This window comes from Anoplopoma fimbria, chromosome 1 (assembly GCF_027596085.1).
Source record: "Anoplopoma fimbria isolate UVic2021 breed Golden Eagle Sablefish chromosome 1, Afim_UVic_2022, whole genome shotgun sequence".
Taxonomy (NCBI): Eukaryota; Metazoa; Chordata; class Actinopteri; order Perciformes; family Anoplopomatidae; genus Anoplopoma; species Anoplopoma fimbria.
The window spans coordinates 2,899,631-2,922,297 of record NC_072449.1 but is presented as its reverse complement, the minus strand read 5'-3'; the positions used below and the strand labels follow the sequence as shown (position 1 = coordinate 2,922,297).

Below are 22,667 nucleotides of genomic sequence, written 5' to 3'. Positions count from 1 at the left end.
CTAAATGGTGTGTTTAATCTGATCATTAGTGGGGCTGCTCCCACTTTAGTCAATTAGTCGACTAATCGGTGACAAATCAAGTTAGAGTGTAAAGATTTCTAGTGAAGAAGTCACGATTCAAACCTGATGGTAGGAAATTAAAAGCTGAAAGTGCATTTTGGGAGTTGCTGATGATGATCTGCATCACATTCTGCATTGCTTTAATAATAAACAGATAAAAATACCATGTGACATATTAAAGAACACTTTTAATGCTCCGTTTCTATTTAAAAATACACAGTTAGTGATTTAAGCGATGATAGACTTGAGGGATTTTCATTTGCAAGTCACATGATAAAGTTTGTATTTTCTTCCTTATAAAACTACCACATATCTTTGTTTTGCATATCTTGAACATAAACTACAGATTTGTTTTATTATGCTTTTCACATTAGCACGTATTAAATGCAGATTTCTGCAATTCTTTTAGTGTCACAGTTACTTTTAATGCACAGAATTTATCACATGTTCTACTTTAAGAATCCTCTGTTTTCTTGTAGATTTGTATCTCTACTTTCCTGCATCAGAGAGACATTTTCCGCCACACGGACATCTTATCGTCTCATGATATCATCTTATCTTTGCCGGTAATGAACGGACAACAGAAGTAACACCGGCAGAGTAAAGGGCACGCCGAGGGAGCAGCTGCACCGCGTTACTGCTTCCAACACTTAAATATTTAAAGGCGTTGTAGGCGGCCAAAGCAACTGAACCTCCGTTATGCAAATCACACTTCGGGTGTTGCTTCTGATTTAATAAGCAGGTACAGAGTAGTGTTCACTAATAACTTAATCTTCACACACGAGTCCATTAGCAGAACTCTGAGAAAGCCTGGAGGTGGAATAAAGAGATGAGACGAGCGATATGTGGACATTTGTGCAGGTGGAGGACACTGTATGATGTAAAATCACATTACTGTTCTCTTTTATGCTCTTAGGTTCAACAATGACTGAACAGATTCCTACTAATCATCAGAGGATGAACCTTTCCCATGTTGGATACTTCACAAGCTTTCATTTGGTGCCACTTTCAGGCCAACTTTGCACAAAAATAATCTTATAATCCAATAAAATCGCCTCCTAAACAAGATGTGAAGATGCTTCCCTCCCCATTTGAAGTTCACTCAAAGTAAGAAAAGTCTATCATATAAAACCACAATAGGTCAATAACAATGAGAAACTATGTGTCAGATGCTTTAGATCATTAATAAAGGTGTCTTAGGGGTTAATTCACAAGTTTCATTACAATACGATAGATATTTGTCTGCCACGATACGTTTCCATTCGATTCAATTCAGGGGCCTGCGATCGATATGAGACAATATTATATGCGTCTTTAACACAATCAGTTACATTTATTTGAACTCTTAAAACACCTAAATATGATTTGTACAATTTTAGTACTTTTCCAGACATTTAAAAATTAAATACAATCTATTATTTTTAATAAAATGAATAAAAAGTAGTCCTCCTGTGGTTGGAGGTTTAGTTGCTGATCAACGCTGAAGAGCAGCTTGTCACAAAAATGAGAATATCTGGTCCACCTTAAAAGGTGAGAACACTTTAAGTCGGCCTCTAGACTGCTAAACTCTTTGCACAACTCTATTGTTTTCACTCAAATATGAATTCCTAGTCAACCAGGAGATGAAATCTTACGGATTGCCACTTTAACATTTAAAATTCTGTGACAACCACAAATGCATTTACAGAACAATTATCATTTAATAGTTTGTGTTGTGCTGAGACAATTTTAACCTTCCAAAAAATGTAATCTGGTAAGAAACAAGAAGATATTTACATTAGAAAACATCTGTTTTTCTATTGAAAATGGCCCAAAAAAACAATGTTACCACCAAAGTAAAAAAGTACACAATAATATCAATATGCATTTTAACATAATATTAACATAACATTAGAATTGTTCAATAAATACATATGTACTACAATTATTATTCAAGAGCCTGATCATTTAAATCGATGGAATCTTATCATCTATTAGTTTTCCATGTCTTTCCTTTGTGAAACACATTTTAGATAAACTGTGGGAGTAAAACACTGAAGAACAATAAAGTGCAGAAGACAGTTCTTATGAACTCGGGAAAGCGAAACCAGTAAAGATGCATGACACAAGTCTGCACGTAATGTGATTATTTTAATTCATTACATTCATTCATTTAGTCATTTCTACTCTTAAGATGAAATGAGACAGTGTTTTCTACTGGCTCTTCACTAATGAAAAACCTGGAATCAGTTTGGCGTTCGATAGCAGACGTAGCACAATAGACGGATGTTATGGGAGGGAGGGAGGGAGGGAGGGTCAGCTGTGACTCATTCCTGCTCTGACATCATCGGACATCATTAGCATCTGACCTTTTACCCTGAACCTCCACGAAGAGTCGCAGAGCTCAACGTGCTGACGATTAGCCTTTATCACAGCGATGTCGTGGCTCCAGACTGATGAGGAGGAGCATTAACTTCATACTGTATGTGGCATTAACGAAGATATCCTAGGATAAGATTAAATGAAACCAAAAATGATGAACAGCATATAAAAATGTAATTATAATATAAGGCAGAGTCTGTTGAGTTAGAGATTAATGATGTCTGATATATTTTACTCACAGTGTGTCTCCTTCTCTTGGTTGATTAAATACATTTTCCAGATTTTTTTCTGAAAGAAGTCTCTATTTTAGTGGTTTTAATGCATGATTTATGTCTCACCCAATAAAGTATCTTGATTAAATCTTGCAAAACCAACATCAGCCAAAAGTATTCAAGAAAAAGTGTGTTTGTGTGCATCATACTGGTTGTTTTAAAATCTGTAACAATCCAACATTTGAGAAAATAAGCTTGTTTGGTGTCTTAACAGTCAGATGAGGAATCTTAAAGGGGACATATGATGTTCATTTTCAGGTTCATTATTGTATTTTATGTTTTTACCAGAACATCTTTACATTCTTTAATGTTCAAAAAAAACTTTATTTTTCTCATACTGTCTGTCTGAGTATACCTGTATTCAGCTTCTGTCTATAAACGCTCCGTTTTAGCACCTGTCTATTTAAGAGAAAAAGGCCTAGATTATATATATATATATATATATATATATATATATATATATATAGATTAGAGAGAGAGAGAGAGAGAGAGAGAGAGCAATTGTACAGTATAAGGCAGTAAAGGCATTAAAAGTTGTAAGTATGATGTGTGTTTGAACTACGTAGATTAAAAAAAGAGGTAAAACTCATCCTGATTGGATTTAGAGTCTGGAAGATAAATCATCCAGGTCAGAAGAGATATTGGTTTCCTAAAGGTATGGGCCTAAAGGTGAAAAACACAACAACTAATGTTTTATTGTTTTTCCATGTTGTTGTGTTTTTGCTTTAGTTGCTGTGATTTACGGGGTAAATATCAAGTGAATTCCCGATTAGCAGCAGATGACCAGAGGCAGAAGATGACGATGAACTCGCTCACTCTTGCTTTCTGTTGCTCACATTCACACATTCAGACGCCGTCCATTTTGCACATTTGAGCAAAGCACTCAATAACAGTTGAACGGGGCTGCAGAGAAATTCCCCTAATGGGGTCATAAAAGTTTCATGAAAGAAACCAAATACAAACATCATAAAGGAAATGTGTCTAAAGCTTATTTAGAAAAGGGCCTCAGAGTCTGGAGATCCTGGTGGGTGAGTAGAGATTTGTGACACTGATGTTTGAAATTAAGTAAGCAATCATTTATTTTTATTACTAAACACTAAAGATTGCGTCCCTGAACTCCCGTACAACATCTACAAGCAACAATCAAATACATAGCTATACATGTGCAAGCTTCTTTATCATTTTTCATATTGTATTGATGGAACTTCCTTCCTTCTTCTTGCCATTTCACATATCGCAATCTAAATCTCAGACGTCATTAACCATTCAATAACAGATTTTTGAATAAATAGCGTTCTGTGCTTAAGAGGGAAATCCCCAGTGCCTTCGAGGATATCCATCATTAAGGAAGCACTGAGCCGAGGGTTTATGTCAGTACAGCAGAGCTCCACACAAATCTGTGAGTCAGCATGCTGGAAACCATTTATTTGGATCTCCTACTCTTGAAAATTAAAATATATTAATAGGCATAAACAGGTCTTTATAGACCTCTTTTATGTCAGTAAACACGATGATGTGTTTTTATGACTGAAAAGTTAGTGGAGGCGGAATAATTCTCCAAACTCGTTAGTTAACGCTGGATAGAAAGTTTGTAATGCTGCTGGCAGAATACTCTGCCTGCAGAGTATGGTGGGGTTAGCAAAGTGGCTAGCTAACTAGCCAGCTGCTAAATATTCAACATTTGACGCCGTAATGCTTCATCCACACACTCTTGTCACAGTGTAGGTGAAGCACATTGCTATCACCAGATAAGTGACAATTTTGTTTTTTATTAAATCTTTTAAAAACCAGTGTTGCATGAAAGCATGGTGGAATCCTCTAAATGACTGTAACTGAAGCCAGGTCATGTTTTATTTACAGGGAAATGGGTTCAAAGAGTATCATGAAAAAAAATCAAAAAAATCGGAAGAATGTCGTTGACAAAGGAACTGAGGCAAAACATTAGTCAACTGTATTTTAGTGAAAAATTCATCCCACTTATGTTAAGGCTAAAACATGAATCATTATACATGACTGTGTGTGTCAGAATAGATACTTTTCTAGAGGGGTAAATAACATTAAATTATCAAAATATCAATAAATAGCTTCAGCTACATTGAATATCGGTTTGGAATATCATGATTATTTTGGAATAGGAGGCCGGTGTGTGCTAATAACGTATCTAAAATGAATCACAACAGTAAGTTTAACATGTGAATCTGTTTTTGAAATTGTAACATCTATGTAACTGTATGTTTAATGCACTTTTTTTCCTTTCTTTATTCCATCTTCAACTTGCTCTTGCAGCCTTTTGATATTCCGTCTTATGTGTCAACATAACAAGAAACCGCTGAATGCTGAGTGAAGGGTGAGAAGGCTCCCCTCTGGAAGTCATATGGAAAAGCTATAATTAAACTAAGACAGTTTAGACAGTTTAGACAGTTTAATTTCCACACTTCCCTGTTCCCAGGTCAGCCTTTAGGAGGGTACTTCCTCCACTAGGCAGAGACGGATGACGGCTGTGATTGTGTCTGTCCTGGACTGAGACGTCTGATCTACTGATGATGACAGATAATGAACTCTGCTCTGACAGCAGTCGCTCCTTCATTGCATTGAGTCACGGTGGCCCAGAGGGGTCAATTCAGTTCAACAAAGGAGGGAAGGAAAGAAGTGGCTATTATAATCTGTGAATTTCATCATATTTTAGGAAGATTCACTGGATCCACCTGTACAGTATGTGATTTCATATCTCGACCTTGAAGTGGAAGTGCGATTGGAGCAGTTGGGATTAGTGTTATATGGGAACATCATGTAACTAATAGCATATTGACCCTCCAACCTCAATACTTTCTCACAGGAAACTGAATCTATCACTGCATGATTTAACAAAAGTTAAACTTTAAGAATAAATTCAAAACCTTCCCATAAATTATAGAAAATATGTCTTGAAAAAAATAACACAATACGGCTGAAACTACAAACCATCACCGTTTGTTTGTGACTTTTGTCTGTCTGAGTATTTGAAAACTTGTGAAAACACTCAGACCATACCGTACTGAACAGTTCCATACCACATCTTTCATACCATATCATACCATCCTAAACAAAATCTAAACTTTTTCATTACTTTCTTATCTAAACGAGGAAATTGGGGAATAAACGGGAGCACAGAAAACACAGAGAATATTTATATAATTTTATCTATCTATCTATCTATCTATCTATCTATCTATCTATCTATCTATCTATCTATCTATCTATCTATCTATCTATCTATCTATCTATCTATCTATCTATCTATCTATCTATCTATCTATCTATCGATATATATACCATATCATAAAATACCCTACTAAACCATACAGTACCTTAAAATTTTAAAAAGTAATTTCTCCCTGCATTATTTGAAACACATACACTGACCAAATAATGCACAGAATATCCATATCTGGTTATTGGACCTTATTTATTGGATTTATTTTACTTTTTAAAGCATGGCACTGCTAAATAAACTCTCTGCAGATTGCATTTCCTATAAATGTTCAACAATCCCACTGGTTCTCTGGAGTAAAAGCTTTAAACTTTAAAGCAGCATTAGAAGGGAACAGTTTAAGTAATAAATATCATGATATTCAGCTGAGCTGAGAAAAACTTTATAGATGAATAAATCAGTAAATTAAAAGCAGTGAACTTCATCACCAGCCTGTTAATCCGAACTCTCAGCTGACTCGTTTATATCGTTTCATACTTTATATATCAGAACGTCACTAAACCAAACTAACAAGCTGCTGGGAGGGATCTCTTTAAAACCACCGGCACTCCCCAGACAATAGACATGCAAACAAACAATAATAACAAGAAGAAGAGGTTGAGGAAGAGGAAAACCAGAACAAGTCCTTTACCGAGGAGATCGCTCTTGAAACCAGAAATCAAAGTTGATTTATCGTTGTCACATAACTGACGTAGTTATTTAAACCAAAACGACGATCTTTTCCTAACTAAAACTCAGTCTAACTAAGTCGTTTTGTTGCCTGAACCTAACTAAGTTGTTTCCTGTGAAGACCGAAGTTTACTTTGAAAAGACTGTATTCATGTGACGAGCAGAAATCGACACTTGTTGCTGGACTTTTGCAGGAAAACGCACAAAAAATGAGTCATGTTGCACAAAAACCCATGTTTTGACTCAATTTTACCATTTGAATAGCACTCATACACCACATATATCTACATACTGTAATTATGATTCAAATGGGAATGTTTTTCTACTGTGACTCTTTGGTCACCTGGCTGATCCGAGGCCACAGGGAGAGTCATCTGTTGACTCACACAAACCACTGCAAGCTCTACCATCCGGTCAGGAGGGGCAACCCCACTATCTCTGGCCATCACACACACACACACACACACACACACACACACACACACACACACACACACACACACACACACACACACACACACACACACACACACACACACACACACACACACACACACACACACACAGGTGGTTTTTGTACAGCCTGTCTCTGAAATTGGTTTCCATTAGCTCCACTGCGAGCATTAACTTTCCATTGATGCAGCAGCAGAGTCAGAGGCACAGTGACGTCAAGCAGTGTCCTTGACGGAGAAGCAGCACCCAGTCACCTGCTGAGGAGTTCAACAAGTGTGTGTGTGTGTGTGTGTGTGTGTGTGTGTGTGTGTGTGTGTGTGTGTGTGTGTGTGTGTGTGTGTGTGCAAGACAGAGAGTGGAACAGAAGGAGACCATGTGTGTGTTTCCAGGGAAAAAGAGAAGCGTGTACTCACTGCACAAAGCAATGATGTGGCTGCTGTCTTCGTGGACAAATTTCTTAGTCACCGACTCCTCCATAATCTGCTTCACCTGAACACAGAAGAGACACAGTTTGAAAAATTGTTAGAGGAAAAGCTGCAGTCGTCACCTCACATCGTTGTCACATACATCTGCATCAGTTGCACATCAGTTGCCATAAGAAGATAAAAGATAATATCGAAGAAAATCTGAAAACACAACTCATGAAATCTGATATTCGGATGGTTTTGCTAACTATCCTTCAAAGAAATACTGAAAAAGGGTTTATGCAAAAATGAAGTCACATGTGCAAAGACATTTTTCAATCAATCAAACTATTTGTACAACACCTTTCATGCACATTCACAGATTACTGATACGTAATATCAGTAATCCGTGAACCATCTGTGTAGACCGGAAAAACAGCAAAAAAGATAAAACAATTCAGCAATTGCAATTACAGACCAATGAAGGCAGGATAATAAAACTATAAAAAAAGAATCAAATTGAATTAAAATCTGTGATAACAGTAAAACAGCAAAAAGTAGATTCATAAAATAACAGTAAAATAGACTTAAACTATACAACTTTAATACAATAAAAGAAGTGATTAGTGAAATAATAATTTCAGGGGGGCTCTTAAAGAGAGAGGCGCTAAAACGGAGCGTTTCAGACAAATGGTGAATACAGGTATATTCAAATGGACAGAATGAGAAAAATAATGTGTTTTATGAACATTAAAGCTTGTAAACATGTTCTAGTAGAAACCCCAAATACAAGTATGAACCTGAAAATGAGCTTCATATGTCCCCTTTAAGATTAGAAAATAGTATTTGTCTATGACAGCTTTAAAAAAGTACGCCACTAATTTAACATTGTACTAATATTGCTCTACTCCCGGATCTGCTGGATCTGGGTCTGTCCACGGTGGACTGGTCTCTGCTGGATCTGGGTCTGTCCACGGTGGACTGGTCTCTGCTGGATCTGGGTCTGTCCACGGTGGACTGGTCTCTGCTGGATCTGGGTCTGTCCACGGTGGACTGGTCTCTGCTGGAGTCTGGTCTGAAGGAGTTTCTGGTGAACCTTCATGATTTCATCTGGTTTCTCCAGAATCCGACCCGGTGGCTCCGATGACGAGCTTTAAGAATAACTTTATAGAAACAGACGATCTTCTCTCTGATGGTCTGGTTTACTGATGGAGGTCTTATAGAGGACCAGGACTACACTGGTTCAGGACCAGTTAAAAGTTCCTCACAGTAACTTTAACTTGTTGATTGTAGTCAGAACAGCACTGAGAGACAAAAACAAATGTTCCTTGTGACAAAATGGTTCTGAGTTTGTCTTTGGCGTTCGCTGTCTGTACAAAATGGGCGATTTAGCCAAACCTTCACAATAAAACGTTGATTAGTGGACTTGATGAAGGCTGACCCCGATGTCTGTGATGAAGATGATGAAGACACGACAGCTCCACATAATACAGGGGACAGTTTGAACCGAGCGAAGCTGCAGTTGGAGATTTACTGCCAAACACCGAGCTGTTCGATTCTTACTGTTTATCAATTAGACCCAAACAAGGCGGAGGCGTCGAGACAGGTCCCGGATTAATTACTGACGACAATTAATTCTACGGAGAGAGCGAACGTAGACAAGCGAACCCCAGACTGACTCGGCGGTGTTGAACTCACTCAGGCTCTCCTCCCCGGAGACACAATAGATAACAGCAGAAAAGACTCATTTTAATGTTTCCGTGATGACATGGTGTTAATTGGAAGTCAGTGGTGCGGATGTTTGGGCGAGACTGTCAGAGCGGTTATTAGAAGCTGAAACTAAAGTTAAGAGGAGGCTGAATAATTGTCTTCTGTTTTTGTTATCAGGTAGTTACCACACTGCTGCAAAAATGATTTACAATACAGAAAACCAAGTACGGCTAATTGGTAGCATTGTCAGCTGTGGTTATGAGTAATAACAAAAGCTGTCTGAATTAAAGTCACAGTGAGGAACTTTTATCTGGTTCTGATCCAGTCTCAGTTTAGTCCTGATCCTCTATAGACCTCCATCAGTAAACCAGACCATCAGAGAGAAGATCGTCTGTTTCTATAAAGTTATTCTTAAAGCTCGTCATCGGAGCCACCGGGTCGGATTCTGGAGAAACCAGATGAACTCATGAAGGTTCACCAGAAACTCCTTCAGATCAGACTCCAGCAGAGACCAGTCCACCGTGGACAGACCCAGATCCAGCAGAGACCAGTCCACCGTGGACAGACCCAGATCCAGCAGAGACCAGTCCACCGTGGACAGACCCAGATCCAGCAGAGACCAGTCCACGTGGACAGACCCAGATCCAGCAGAGACCAGTCCACCGTGGACAGACCCAGATCCAGCAGAGACCAGTCCACCGTGGACAGACCCAGATCCAGCTTCACAGCAGCCTTCTATCTGCAGTCGGAGCTCCGGAGGTGTACTTCACACTACTCTCCTATGTTTTGCAAATATTATTATTCTTGTTATCTTTTATGATCTGCTTCAACATTCTTGCCAAAACGCATAGCAATGTAAATCAATGCAACTGCCGTTAGCTCCGTACTTTAACTTGACTAATCCCATCCCATTACTATTAAAGTAATCTGCTCTGGTTGGCAGAGTCTGATTATTATAATAAATTCTATTATAATAAATCATAAATATAAATGAAATAAATCAAACATAAAATGCAGCTCAAAGTGCTTCACACAGGAAACAAATATTCATACGATGTTACGCAACTGGCAACACTAATTCTGCAGCAAGCTGACGTACAGACGCACACGAGTGATCGTCTACTATGATAAAAAATAAATTAAACCTCAGCTGGAAATACATCAGCCAGAGAAATATTGATTAGGGCGTTCAGATGGTCTTCTGGCTTCAGTTTGTTATTGAGAACTGAATGGAGCAGAATAATAGAAGTCAATGAACCACTTCATGTTTGTTTGAGGTTAAAGGGTTAACCTCTATTTCAACTGGAAATCATTATTATTAATGCATGTATCTATGAGACGTATCTGTGACATATTCCCTTATTCACGGTAACAGATCCAGGAAAAAAGTACATTATGCAAAATGTTTCACTATCCTACTTTATAAAACTGCTTTCAAATGGAAATGGTGTCACCTTGTTGAACTTGTCCACTTGGACCAGTGCCATAACAGATCTGGTCAAACTGGTTGTCTACCATTCCTGTCTTATCACACCAGACACACACTTACACACACACACACACACACCAACACACACACACACACACACAACACCAAACACACACACCACACACACACACACACACACACACACACACACCAGGAACTGCCTTTGTTTGGTTAAATACAAATCTTTGATAAGGAAAAGAAAACCAAATGTCGATGCATTTTAAGGGTAGAGCTCCTTCATGAACACATATTCTTACTGTTTTTGTGATTACACCAATACACACTGTACCTTAAACCAAATAACCTCCATGTCAAACCACAACACACCAAACAACACACCAAACATAGCCCAAACTACTACACATATATGTACACGTATATGTGTAAATATACATATATACACATATATATGTACATATATCCACACATATGTACATATTTACACATATACATATATAACACATATATTTGTGTACATATTTACACATACTACATATATATATGTGTAAATATTCACACATAACTATATATTTACATATAACACATGTATACACACACACATATATATTTGTATATATACATATATATATATATATATAAATATATGTATTTATGTATGTATATATATATATACACATACAAACATTCTCACTCACACATATACATATATATGTACATATAACACATATATATATATAACATATATATATATATATATATATGTATGTATGTATGTATGTATGTATGTATGTATGTATGTATGTATGTATGTATGTATGTATGTATGTATGTATGTATGTATGTATGTATGTATGTATATATCATACTAACTGATCTCTCTCAGATTCACAGTGAACTCTCTGGACTCTCTCTGCTTTTCTTTGTCTTTTCGTTCTCTCCTCTGGATCCTCTGACTGACCCGTGTGTGAGTGACTGTGAGATTTCATTGATCGTGTGTTTGGTAGTGAACCGGTTTAATTAGTGCTGGCTGTCAGGGACTACGTTGGGTTTAATGCTGATTAAGTATAGTAAGAGGAATAAGTATTAGAATATGGGGTTATTGATGGGCTGTGCTCTAAAGGCAGCAGATACTCTAAATCATGTGCTTCAGTTGGATTCATCTGCTTGTTTTGTTACAAGAAATAATTAAGTAGACTAGATTTTTACATTACAGTCATTTAGCAGACGCTTTTATCCAAAGTAGTATATTACATATCATTCACCCATTCACACACTGATGACAGGCTACCATCAAGGTGCCACCATCAGACTCTAACTAACATTCATCATCCAGTCCACACCGATGGCAAGCCTTCAGGAGCAACTTGGGGTTAAGTGTCTTGCCCAAGGACACATCGACTGCCGAAGCCGGGTATCGAACCACCGACCCTCTGATTGGAGAACTACCTTGCTCTCCACTATGGAGCAGAATAATAGAAGTCAATGAACCACTTCATGTTTGTTTGAGGTTAAAGGGTTAACCTCTATTTCAACTGGAAATCATTATTATTAATGCATGTATCTATGAGACGTATCTGTGACATATTCCCTTATTCACGGTAACAGATCCCGGAAAAAAGTACATTATGCAAAATGTTTCACTATCCTACTTTATAAAACTGCTTTCAAATGGAAAATGTGTCCACTTGGACCAGTGCCATAACAGATCACTGGTTGTCTACCATTCCTGTCTTATCACACACACACACACACACACACACACACACACACACACACACACACACACACACACACACACACAACAGTGCCACACACACATCACACCAGGAACTGCCTTTGTTTGGTTAAATTCAAAGGGTTTGGGTAAGGGTAGAGCTCCTTCATGAACACATATTCTTACTGTTTTTGTGATTACACCAATACAAACTGTACCTTAAACCAAATAACCTCCATGTCAAACCACAACACACCAATGTTTAATGATACACTCTTTAATGCTCCTGTAAAGTTAAGAAGATTAACACTGCAAGAAACATAGCCCCAAACTACTACACATATATGTACACGTATATGTGTAAATATACATATATACACACATATGTACATATTTACACATATACATATATATATGTGTAAATATTCACACATAACTATATATTTACATATATAGAAAAATCTATTTTTTACTATCATTTTTAAGAGGAAGACCTATTTCTGAAGTGAACATTCAGTAGATTTCCATGTGTTGGGCATGATTTGCTGGTTGGGTTTAACTGTAAAATCTGAGTTGATCTAAGTTAAAGAAATCTAAGAAATTGATTGCCTTGACAAAGATAAGTAACTATTAGACTAACGTTATTTTACTTTAAATCAACTTGTTATGTTTATTTACATTTTTTTGTACTAACTTCATTTCTTAAAGTTGTTCCAACTTAAAAATGGCTTAAAATGAACCTTTTTCTTTGTAAGATGCAGTTAAAGTTAGAATGCGGACCGAGAAAAAGCTATGTATGTATTCATTTCAATCCATCAATCGATCATGTTTGATTGATATAGCACTGCTCAAACAAATAATATGGAATTCAAAGTGCTTTAAAAATTATTATCACAAACAAACAGGATGTTAACAAACAGAGAAACAAGACGATAAAGAGACTAACGCACACCAAATTAAGTTTAGAAAAATTAATAAATGAATTAATAAAATACAACACTGAATAAATTGATTTTGGTAAAAGAGTAAAATAAAAGTAAAATCAGAGTAAAATTTTAAAAAAGTATAAATACTAAAATCATAGTATAAAAACACATACGACACTATAAAATGTGCAATAATTTAATAAATGTATTCATCCTCTTTGTCTCAATAATCTATCCCATTATTAAACTTGCTACAGCGAATAGATTTTGAAACCAACATTATGCTGCCCAGATTACATTTAACATCAACAGACTGTTTTTCAGGGATATATCTGCGTTCATATTGAACATATATGCATTGATTCACAGGCAATGTATTTCCTTTGTTTTGCACAATTAACATTATTATTGTCATGTTTAGAAACTCAATGCACTTTGTTAAGAAACTACAGTAGACTTTGTTTTTTGCCTCTTTGGCTGGGGTTTGTGGGATTATTTAAGAAAAGTGGAAAATAACACGATGGCAGCTGCACACAAAACCAATTTATTTACTTTACTAAGAAAAAAAAAGGAATTTTGTTAACAGCTGCAGCAAACCAAGCATGTCGTTCCAGAGATGACAGTGAAATAGCCAGATGCAGGTGGTTGCTGTCAAACGGCTGAGTGGAGCTGAGTCTGACTTCTAAGAATCCAGGAGCTAATGGTTTCTGGGAGGAACGGAGCGAAGAGCTCATTAGTCAAACCCCTCAGTTACAGATTTGCTTTTCCCTTCATCTCGTGTTCACGACTGGAGCAAACAACAGAGCGTCAGCAGTGAGTTTCTCTGTGGCCACAAGGACGATAGTTTTATGCTAATGCACAATCTACATTGGAAAGAAAATACTGCAAGTATTGGGAATACAGGAAATATGCAACAAACCAACGCAATTCTGCATAATCATTTTGCATGTGCTTCTGTTTGTGGCAAGTAGACTCTGTATTTTTAGGACAATTGCCAAACAATGGTTGTAGGACCAATGGGCTTTAGGTCCAATTGGACATTTATCTGTATATTCTGCCGTCTTAACAATGGGCAGTCCCAATCTATACATCAACAGACCTGTGATTAACATCAAAACTTCCACAACAACAACATAATGTGAAAAAACCGCACTTGCTTTAGGTTATATTGTTGCCTCATTTCACAAAATAAAAAGTGTGTTTTTGGTTCAAAAAAGTACAAACATAGGAAGATAACAAGTCAGGCTACTTGCTTGTGTTTTAAGTGGTTACGTCCAGCAACAACCTCGGGATCTGCCGAATGAAGCCAATGCGAAAGTGTCTGAAAGCTGCATTCTCTCTCCTGTCCATCAGGGGGCGACTCCTCTGGTTGTATAGAAGTCTATGAGAAAATGACTCTACTTCTCTCTTGATTTATTCCCTCAGTAAACATTGTAAACATGAGTTTATGGTCTCAATCTCTAGTTTCAAGTCTTCTTCAATACAGCATGATGTTCATTTAGTAAATGATGCTCCATTTAGAGTCAAACAGACCATAAAGCAGGGGATGGTGGCAAAATAAACAACATGGCGACGGCCGTAACCCAAGATGGAGACGGCAAAATCACCGAACTCTGCAAACTCGACACCTTACAAATGTGTACTGGGTTGCTGCAAGTAAACGTCACCTATGTTGTAACATTGAGAATTGTACTTCTTGTCTTTTCCTAACCATAACAGAATAACTATTTGGGAAAAAAAGATTTAAGAGACTGATCCAGACAAGACAGTTTTTCAAAAGTTAGATGGCATTAAAGCTAGCCTTTTGAACGAGATCCTCTAACTTCATGTTGTTAGAACTCTGCTGTGGTTGAAGGTGGGCAAAGCTCAGATGGGGATTATATAAAGTCACCAGACTTCAAGCGCCAATAAAGTCACCACAAAGGTCATTTTGACTTTTCAAAGTAGGAAAAGCACAGGGATTATTAAATACATCAACGAGAACAATATCTTAAATTGGCCCTTAAACTGAAGCAGCCAAATACAAGCTTTATGTGTTTTATCACAGTTTCTCCAACGGTGAAATGTCAAAATGTCTTCTGTGACGAAGACGAGGAGCAGCAAAGATAACAAGCACAGAGAAACCTCAACGAGAGTCAGTCTGTACTGTCCTTTAATCACCATCACTATGTCTGGCTTATATGCTTAAGATATTATAGAAATGAATAATCTATTACCTAATATATTAATGAATTCATTCTATGAATTTGTTATCGATTGACTTATGGTTTCAGCTCTAACTGATCGTAAATGAGCTCTGTCTTTCCCGTACAGCATCCTTTTTCATTGCCGTCACATTAAAGGTTTAAATACGTGTTGCTAAAATTCCTCTTTGTGTATTTTCTGCAGGATGTTGTGTTTGCTTCCTCCTTCTCTTCCTCACAAAACTGAGGAGCTGCAACATAATCTGGTTCCACCCTAATCAGCTATCGTGAGGCCACGGCAGAGACACGGTCATTAATGAGGTAATTATTCATTTCCTAGTTGGCAGACTGAGGGACGACTCGCTGGAATCACATCCATCTTTACTTGTCTTGTTGACCTGTTTTGTTGTTTTCACACACACACACACACACACACACACACACACACACACACACACACACACACACACACACACACAAGATCTATTCTAACATTTACAGATAATACACCTCCTCGCCTTGAAATTGCCTTATCATGTGACCAATCAATTTCCACGAATAGGGCGGAAATTAACATTTAACCCCCACAGTACAAAGCATCAATGGGATATCAATGGGAGTTTAGAGGGCAGGAGACATAAAAGAAGACTGTGGCAGAAATAAATGATTCGGTCCTGGAGGAGGTGAAGTTATCCGACACTCTGCTGCGTAATGATAGAGTATCTCTTCAGGGGGAAAAGCAGCTTAACGTTGTTTAGCTGAGGGGTTTGCAATATGGCAACCGAGGCAGCTCACCGAGGTAAACAAAGGGAATAGTATTAGAGTGGAAGGCTGAGTATTGATGTTGACCGGACCGGACTAGATTTACTGAGCTTCAAGGCTACTTTCTGTTTCTACGACCGGCTGAAGAATGGCTGCAAACCTGTGATCCTTTTTTGAATGACGAATGAAGAAGAACCCGAAGATTATACATTAAGACCGCTCCATGGTGGTGATTAATAAAAGGAAAAGATAACCTTTGAATTCACATCTATTATATAGTATTTCAGCATAGACTGTATGTAAGAAGTGGACGTAGTCATGGTGAATTCATCTGTCGGTTTGAAGCCTTGATTTCGGCATTATGGCCATCGCCATTTTGGATTTTCGCAACCAGTGAACAGGAAGTGACCATTAGTGACGTAGAGACGCCGTATACGTCTCTGGTGTCGACCTGTCAATCAGTGTGTAGCCCCGCCCTAAAGCATCCCCTGCTTTATGGTCTGTTTGACTCTAAATGGAGCATCATTTACTAAATGAACATCATGCTGTATTGAAGAAGACTTGAAACTAGAGATTGAGACCATAAACTCATGTTTACAATGTTTACTGAGGGAATAAATCAAGAGAGAAGTAGAGTCATTTTCTCATAGACTTCTATACAACCAGAGGAGTCGCCCCCTGGTGGACACTAGAGAGAATGCAGGTTTAAGACACTTTAGCATTGGATGCACTCGTAAGAACTGCAAGTTGCCTCCTGGATTTCAGACATCATCTGGACAAACTAATACTGTTTTATGATACTTAAATCTTATTAGAAACGCTAATGGCTTTGATCAAGGGATAAATATTCAGTCAGACAATTGGTCCACCGATCTGGATCAGAAAGAAGTATTTCAACAACCACGTCAGGATTGCCGTGAAATGATCTCTATAAGATATTGAGGAACCACAGAGAACCAATGGTGACACCTGATGTTTCTTCAAGTACCAACATCAGGACAAAGTTTCCCACATTTACATTGCTTGGAAACTTGGTAAAGACATTAATGTTAATAGTGATCATCTGTCTTTTCAACTAGTTTAACCAGAACTGTATTTAGAAGATTTTTGGGGACGCAAAGCTGGCAGAAAATATCAGATCTCCGTTAAAAAGAAAAACCCAGAGAAAAACAGCGAAACCTCTGGAGAATAAACTTTACGTACGGTCGATTTGATGCGTCACTACTGAAGTATATGGATGAATGGATACAGCATTTACCATCTTTAACAGCACAGTGAGCACTATGCCTTTGAAAAAACAACACAAGCCTGTGGATGGATTATGCGGCTGTTCATTTGGAGGCGATTCACTTCATCTTCACTTCATGTTCTTGATCTTTTAGAGCCACATATTTGCCTCCACCTTTGTCTCCATCGTCATTCTAAATAAATGGGATAGTCTTTTTCAGGTACTACGAGCATGGCTTGCACCCCACCCTTGCAGTCTCCCAGTTATCTTTCATTTTTACATTTCTCATAGAGCTTTGGGCATCTGACACTTCAAACACCTGCTTTCACACTCTCCTGCATTTGACTGACAACTCAATTATAGTGCATTCAATGTTAATTAAACTTTGCAATGAATGAAAAAACATCCAGCACAAGACTACTTTTCTTTATCTTTAAACCTGCCATAATAGACTCTTACTGGAAAGAGAATTGTAGATTTTAATCTTGATTCGTCGCTGCATGTAGGAGACATTCTCTCTCTCTAAACATGTGATCTGTTGAGGGTTTTTCCAATAAAACATCTATTGTACCTTCAGTAGATCTAACTTCTCTTCCTCATACCAACATAAACCTTTCTTCTGTGCATGAGCTGCTGCTTCAACCATCCTCCAAACAGCACACTTAAAAAACCAAAAGGATCCTTTTTTTTGTTTCTGGTGTGAGAGACCACCTGACGCGCCGCCTCACTGCTGCCATATTAATCGCCAACTGATGCAATTTAACTTCTCAGGGAGCTGCTAAAGCTTTCAGTTGCCAAGCAATGCCGGGAGAGAGCGGAGAGCCGTTTAAAGAGACAGCGCGCTGTAAAGCAGCAGATAGTGGGTTTCCTGCAAACCAGTCTGTCTCAGCCCAGTTTGCTGGGGTTTAAAATGTCAGAAAGCATTGACTTACATCTCATGGATGAACTACGGCCGAATGCACCGATGATCTTTACACTTGATATACAAAGAGAATACAATATCCATCCGCTGTTGGAAAGATGTGGCAATTTTTGGACAACATACTACATTTGCAAAGAAAAATATGGTTTGAAAGCAACAGCAATTCCTTCATCAAGGTGAAATAGATCTCAGCCTCAAACATAATGAGCTACATTGGTTCTGGGTAGAAAATATGCACATTTAAAGAACACAATCTCAGCTCAAACAAGGCTGTTTTAAAGAGAAAAATTGCTGCCGAGAGCGCTAACATCAAACCATAAAGTATCTAAAGATTTGGCACAACAGAGGTAGAGAAACGAATGGAAACGTTGTCATACATGACAGCGTGTAACGAGATAATTCCATGCTCCTCTGATAACCTTTGAAGTGAAACAGAAAGCTGTGGAGACCTTAAAGAAAGCCTCCCACTGACTCACAGAGTGGTTTTCTTTAAATGTTAACAACCAGGAAACATTAAGAATTTATGCCACCGGAGCAGCGAGTCAAAACGTCCAGAGGTTTTGTTTGAAGAAGCAGCTCGGAACGTCAACACGCAGCCTTCCGATGGGCCCGGTGACCCATGAATGCAACGTTCGCTCCTTATTTCCCCATGATGCTCTGACTTCAGGAGACACAGATCCCCAAACGCCTGCAGACATCCTGAGGAACTGAAGCTATTTTCAGCCTCGGAGACGATGTGATGATTCAGTTATTTATGTCCCAAACCCCCATGGGGGACTGTGGGACGGCTGGAGGAGGACAGGGAAGTATTTAGCCTAGATATTCAAAGTGAATCCTCACAGTGTAGAGTATTTATTCTGCAGTTTCTGTGAATGAATATAGTGTTGGCTCTAAACATGACAGAAACGAGTCAAAATTTTACTTAAAAAGGTTTTATTTATGAGAGCAGGAGCGTTTCATTTGCCTCTGAATGGCTAAGCTGGAGGCTAGAAGCTAACAGTGCAAACTACGACAACAGTGCTGACAGAGCTAACAGTGATTAATGAGGGAGAACTGGATGATTCAACAACAGCTGTAATAAAAGCAGAGAGGAAACGTTACTTTTCTTCATGTAAACAAACCGTGAGCCTCTCAGCTGTGAGGTCAGAACGGAGACATAACCAATGTTTTCTTTTAAACAGAAAACACACGTTTTATATCGTGATATTTACTGGAAATGACATCAAATATGACCAACAGGAAGTGGGAAACGTTCAGCAAAACTGCTTTAAATGACCCTGAGCTTAATTTCGCCCTTTCAGATGGTCATGTTATCCATTTTTGGAGCTTCTGAAAGTCTAGAAATTCATTCTCAGCTGAAGGAAAGTAGGAGAATGTTGAAAATATCTACCAAGACTACGAAGATTTTCCAGGATATTTGACTTTTTTCCTCTCATTTTCAATCTGATTTCAATTCCTGGAAAACTGTTTTAGGCAAATGTTGTTGTTTAAATCCAAAGAGACTGTTCAACAACAGGAACACAACAATAGAGGATGACGAATATTGAGTAGGCACTGATCAGAGTTATTGTTCTTGGCCTTGACGCAGACTCATCCCCCGTTTAGAATCAGTCTGGACTCCACTTTAAGTGTGACTGACTACAACACTGTCTGATAAACACTAAATTAAATCACTGCCAGCCGGGTGGTTGCCAGTGAGCAGCGTTTGCCAGCTGCAAGAGACGTCCAACGTTCACTCTGGGTGAATTTTTCAGAGCGGCGTAAAGACTCCAAGCATCAAACTGCAGATGCATCCGTGGAACAAACAGCAATATGATTTAAAATGGCAAGAAAAAGAAGACAAACTGCATGGACATAAAGGAACAGAAGACTGAACAGGAAGTGAATCACTGACAAAGACCAAGAGTTCGTCTTACAGCTGCAGTAGTTTGTCATTTATAGACTGTGTATAAGAAGTGGAGGTAGTAGTCGTGACGGCACTCATTGGTTTGTGGTCGTTTTGAAGCCTCGAGTTCTGCGTTTTTGCCGTCGCCATCTTGGATTTTTGCAACCAGTTAACAGAAAGTACCATATCTGGACTGAGGAGTGACGTAGAGACGCCGTATACGTCTCTGGTGTCGACCTGTCAATCAGTGTGTAGCCCCGCCCTAAAGCATCCCCTGCTTTATGGTCTGTTTGACTCTAAATGGAGCATCATTTACTAAATGAACATCATGCTGTATTGAAGAAGACTTGAAACTAGAGATTGAGACCATAAACTCATGTTTACAATGTTTACTGAGGGAATAAATCAAGAGAGAAGTAGAGTCATTTTCTCATAGACTTCTATACAACCAGAGGAGTCGCCCCCTGGTGGACACTAGAGAGAATGCAGCTTTAAGACACTTCAGCTTTGGCTTCACTTTTCAGAACCGGAGGTTGACTCCTTATCGGCTCACTTAACCATAAGTTATGATTAATGCATATTATAAGTACATTTTATGGTTTAAGTGAAGCAATGTGTGAAAACTATTGATATCAATTGGGTAAATGTGATGCTTTTTTAGGTAAAAAAAAACCCAACAGAGAACACATTATATATATATTTTTTGAAAGAATTCAGTTTGACAGGCTGGATATTTTTAGCTCAACCTTTCCTCCCCGTTCAGATGATGTAAACTACTCACTCACACTGAGGTAGAGGCAGTGAGCCACACCTTGTCACATATCCAGCCTCTGATTTACACATTTCACACATTTCAGCGCAGGAAAAATAATCTTTTTACAGTTGTAGCTTTTGCTCTGAAGGGCAACACACACACACACACACACACACACACACACACACACACACACACACACACACACACACACACACACACACACACACACACACACACAGTTGTAAAGCAGGTAGAGAGGTTAAAAGGAGTGATGAGTTATTCCTGGCTGGAGAGATGATGTGAGACATTCATCACCAGGAACAAAAAGACTTCAGACAGAGGAGCTGTGTTAATGGAGGCTCTGATCTCTGTGGCAAACTGTTGGATGTCGTGTGAATCTAACATGTATAATATGTATAATATAGATGTTTTTTGGTGATGTGTGGTCAATTAAAACTTTGGAATTGTAGGAATATTAGTAATTAAAATAAATATCAATTTCATCCTCATTTAAAAAAGGACCAAATGTGAGATATAGATCCCTGCAACAATGTAGCATCATGCATGTAATCTTTTACCGGTTGCACATATAATAATGAATAATAATGATACAAACACAGTGCTTTAAATGCCATTTTGCAACAAAAACACACAAAAACACCTGAAAGCAGGTTCAGATGAGCTGCAGCCCGCAGGAAGAAACAAAAGAAATCAGGCAAACTGTGAACGCAACAGTTTAGATGTGGATGTGGAGAGAAGAAATGATGAAATGATGCATTTAGGAGATGTAAACACACACACACACACACACACACACACACACACACACACACACACACACACACACACACACACACACACTCTCACCTCTCGTTTAACGTTCCACAGTAGTTTCTCTTTGTGTTCCTCCTCGGTGGAACCCTCCATCATGTCGGTGTGTTCTCCCCTCACAGGTCCTCCCGTCTGCCTGCCTCTCCGTCCGTCTCTCCCCCTGCTGGACCTCTCACAACCTTTATTTAAATAGATATATATATAAATAAATATATATATATATATATATCCTGTCGTTTCCTTCTTCTGTCCTCTCTCAGCTGACGCAGCCGACGTCACAGGATCCGCCTTCCTCACTGAGCTGATCAATGGAGGAGGGAATAAAAATAAATAAATATAATATAAATATATATATATATAATATGACAGAAGCTCCAGTCTATCCAGCCTGCAGCCTCCCACACCGACCTGTGGAGAACCTCCTTCTTTACAGCATCATCTCACAGCTGTGACAGATGTTCACCTGAGACAGAAGAACAAGGTCTGCTGTTTGAAATATTATATATATATATATATATATATATTGTATATATATTGTAATATATCTGATGCACATGAATGGAAGTCCAGTGAGATGTGCATTAATGAGCTCATCAAAAGGCTGATTTATATAACACACACACACACACACACACACACACACACACACACACACAGGCTGCAGGAAATCTAAAAATAGTGCTTTTTCTTTTTTTTTCTTGTCTTTTTTCTCATGAAGCTCTTCTCATCTCAGAGTTGGCCTTCTGCTGCAAAATAGATGACGTCATGGCGACGTGACGTAAAGCGTGACCTCCTCTGTCACCAAAAACAAACCTTCTGCCTCCACGTGG

At 38.3% G+C, this 22,667-nt stretch overlaps 1 protein-coding gene across 1 annotated transcript in view; it reads right to left on the bottom strand.

Moving 5' to 3' along the window:
- The window catches only part of sgsm2 (small G protein signaling modulator 2), a 75,944-nt gene extending 54,011 nt beyond the window's left edge, over positions 1-21,933 (bottom strand). Inside the window, exons 1-2 of the mRNA XM_054601555.1 lie at positions 21,874-21,933; positions 7,479-7,554 (exon numbers count right to left, since the gene is read on the bottom strand). Of these exons, the coding sequence (XP_054457530.1) occupies positions 7,479-7,554; positions 21,874-21,933 (136 nt within the window). The remainder of the gene's footprint in view (positions 1-7,478; positions 7,555-21,873) is intronic.
- Positions 21,934-22,667: the final 734 nt, after the last annotated feature.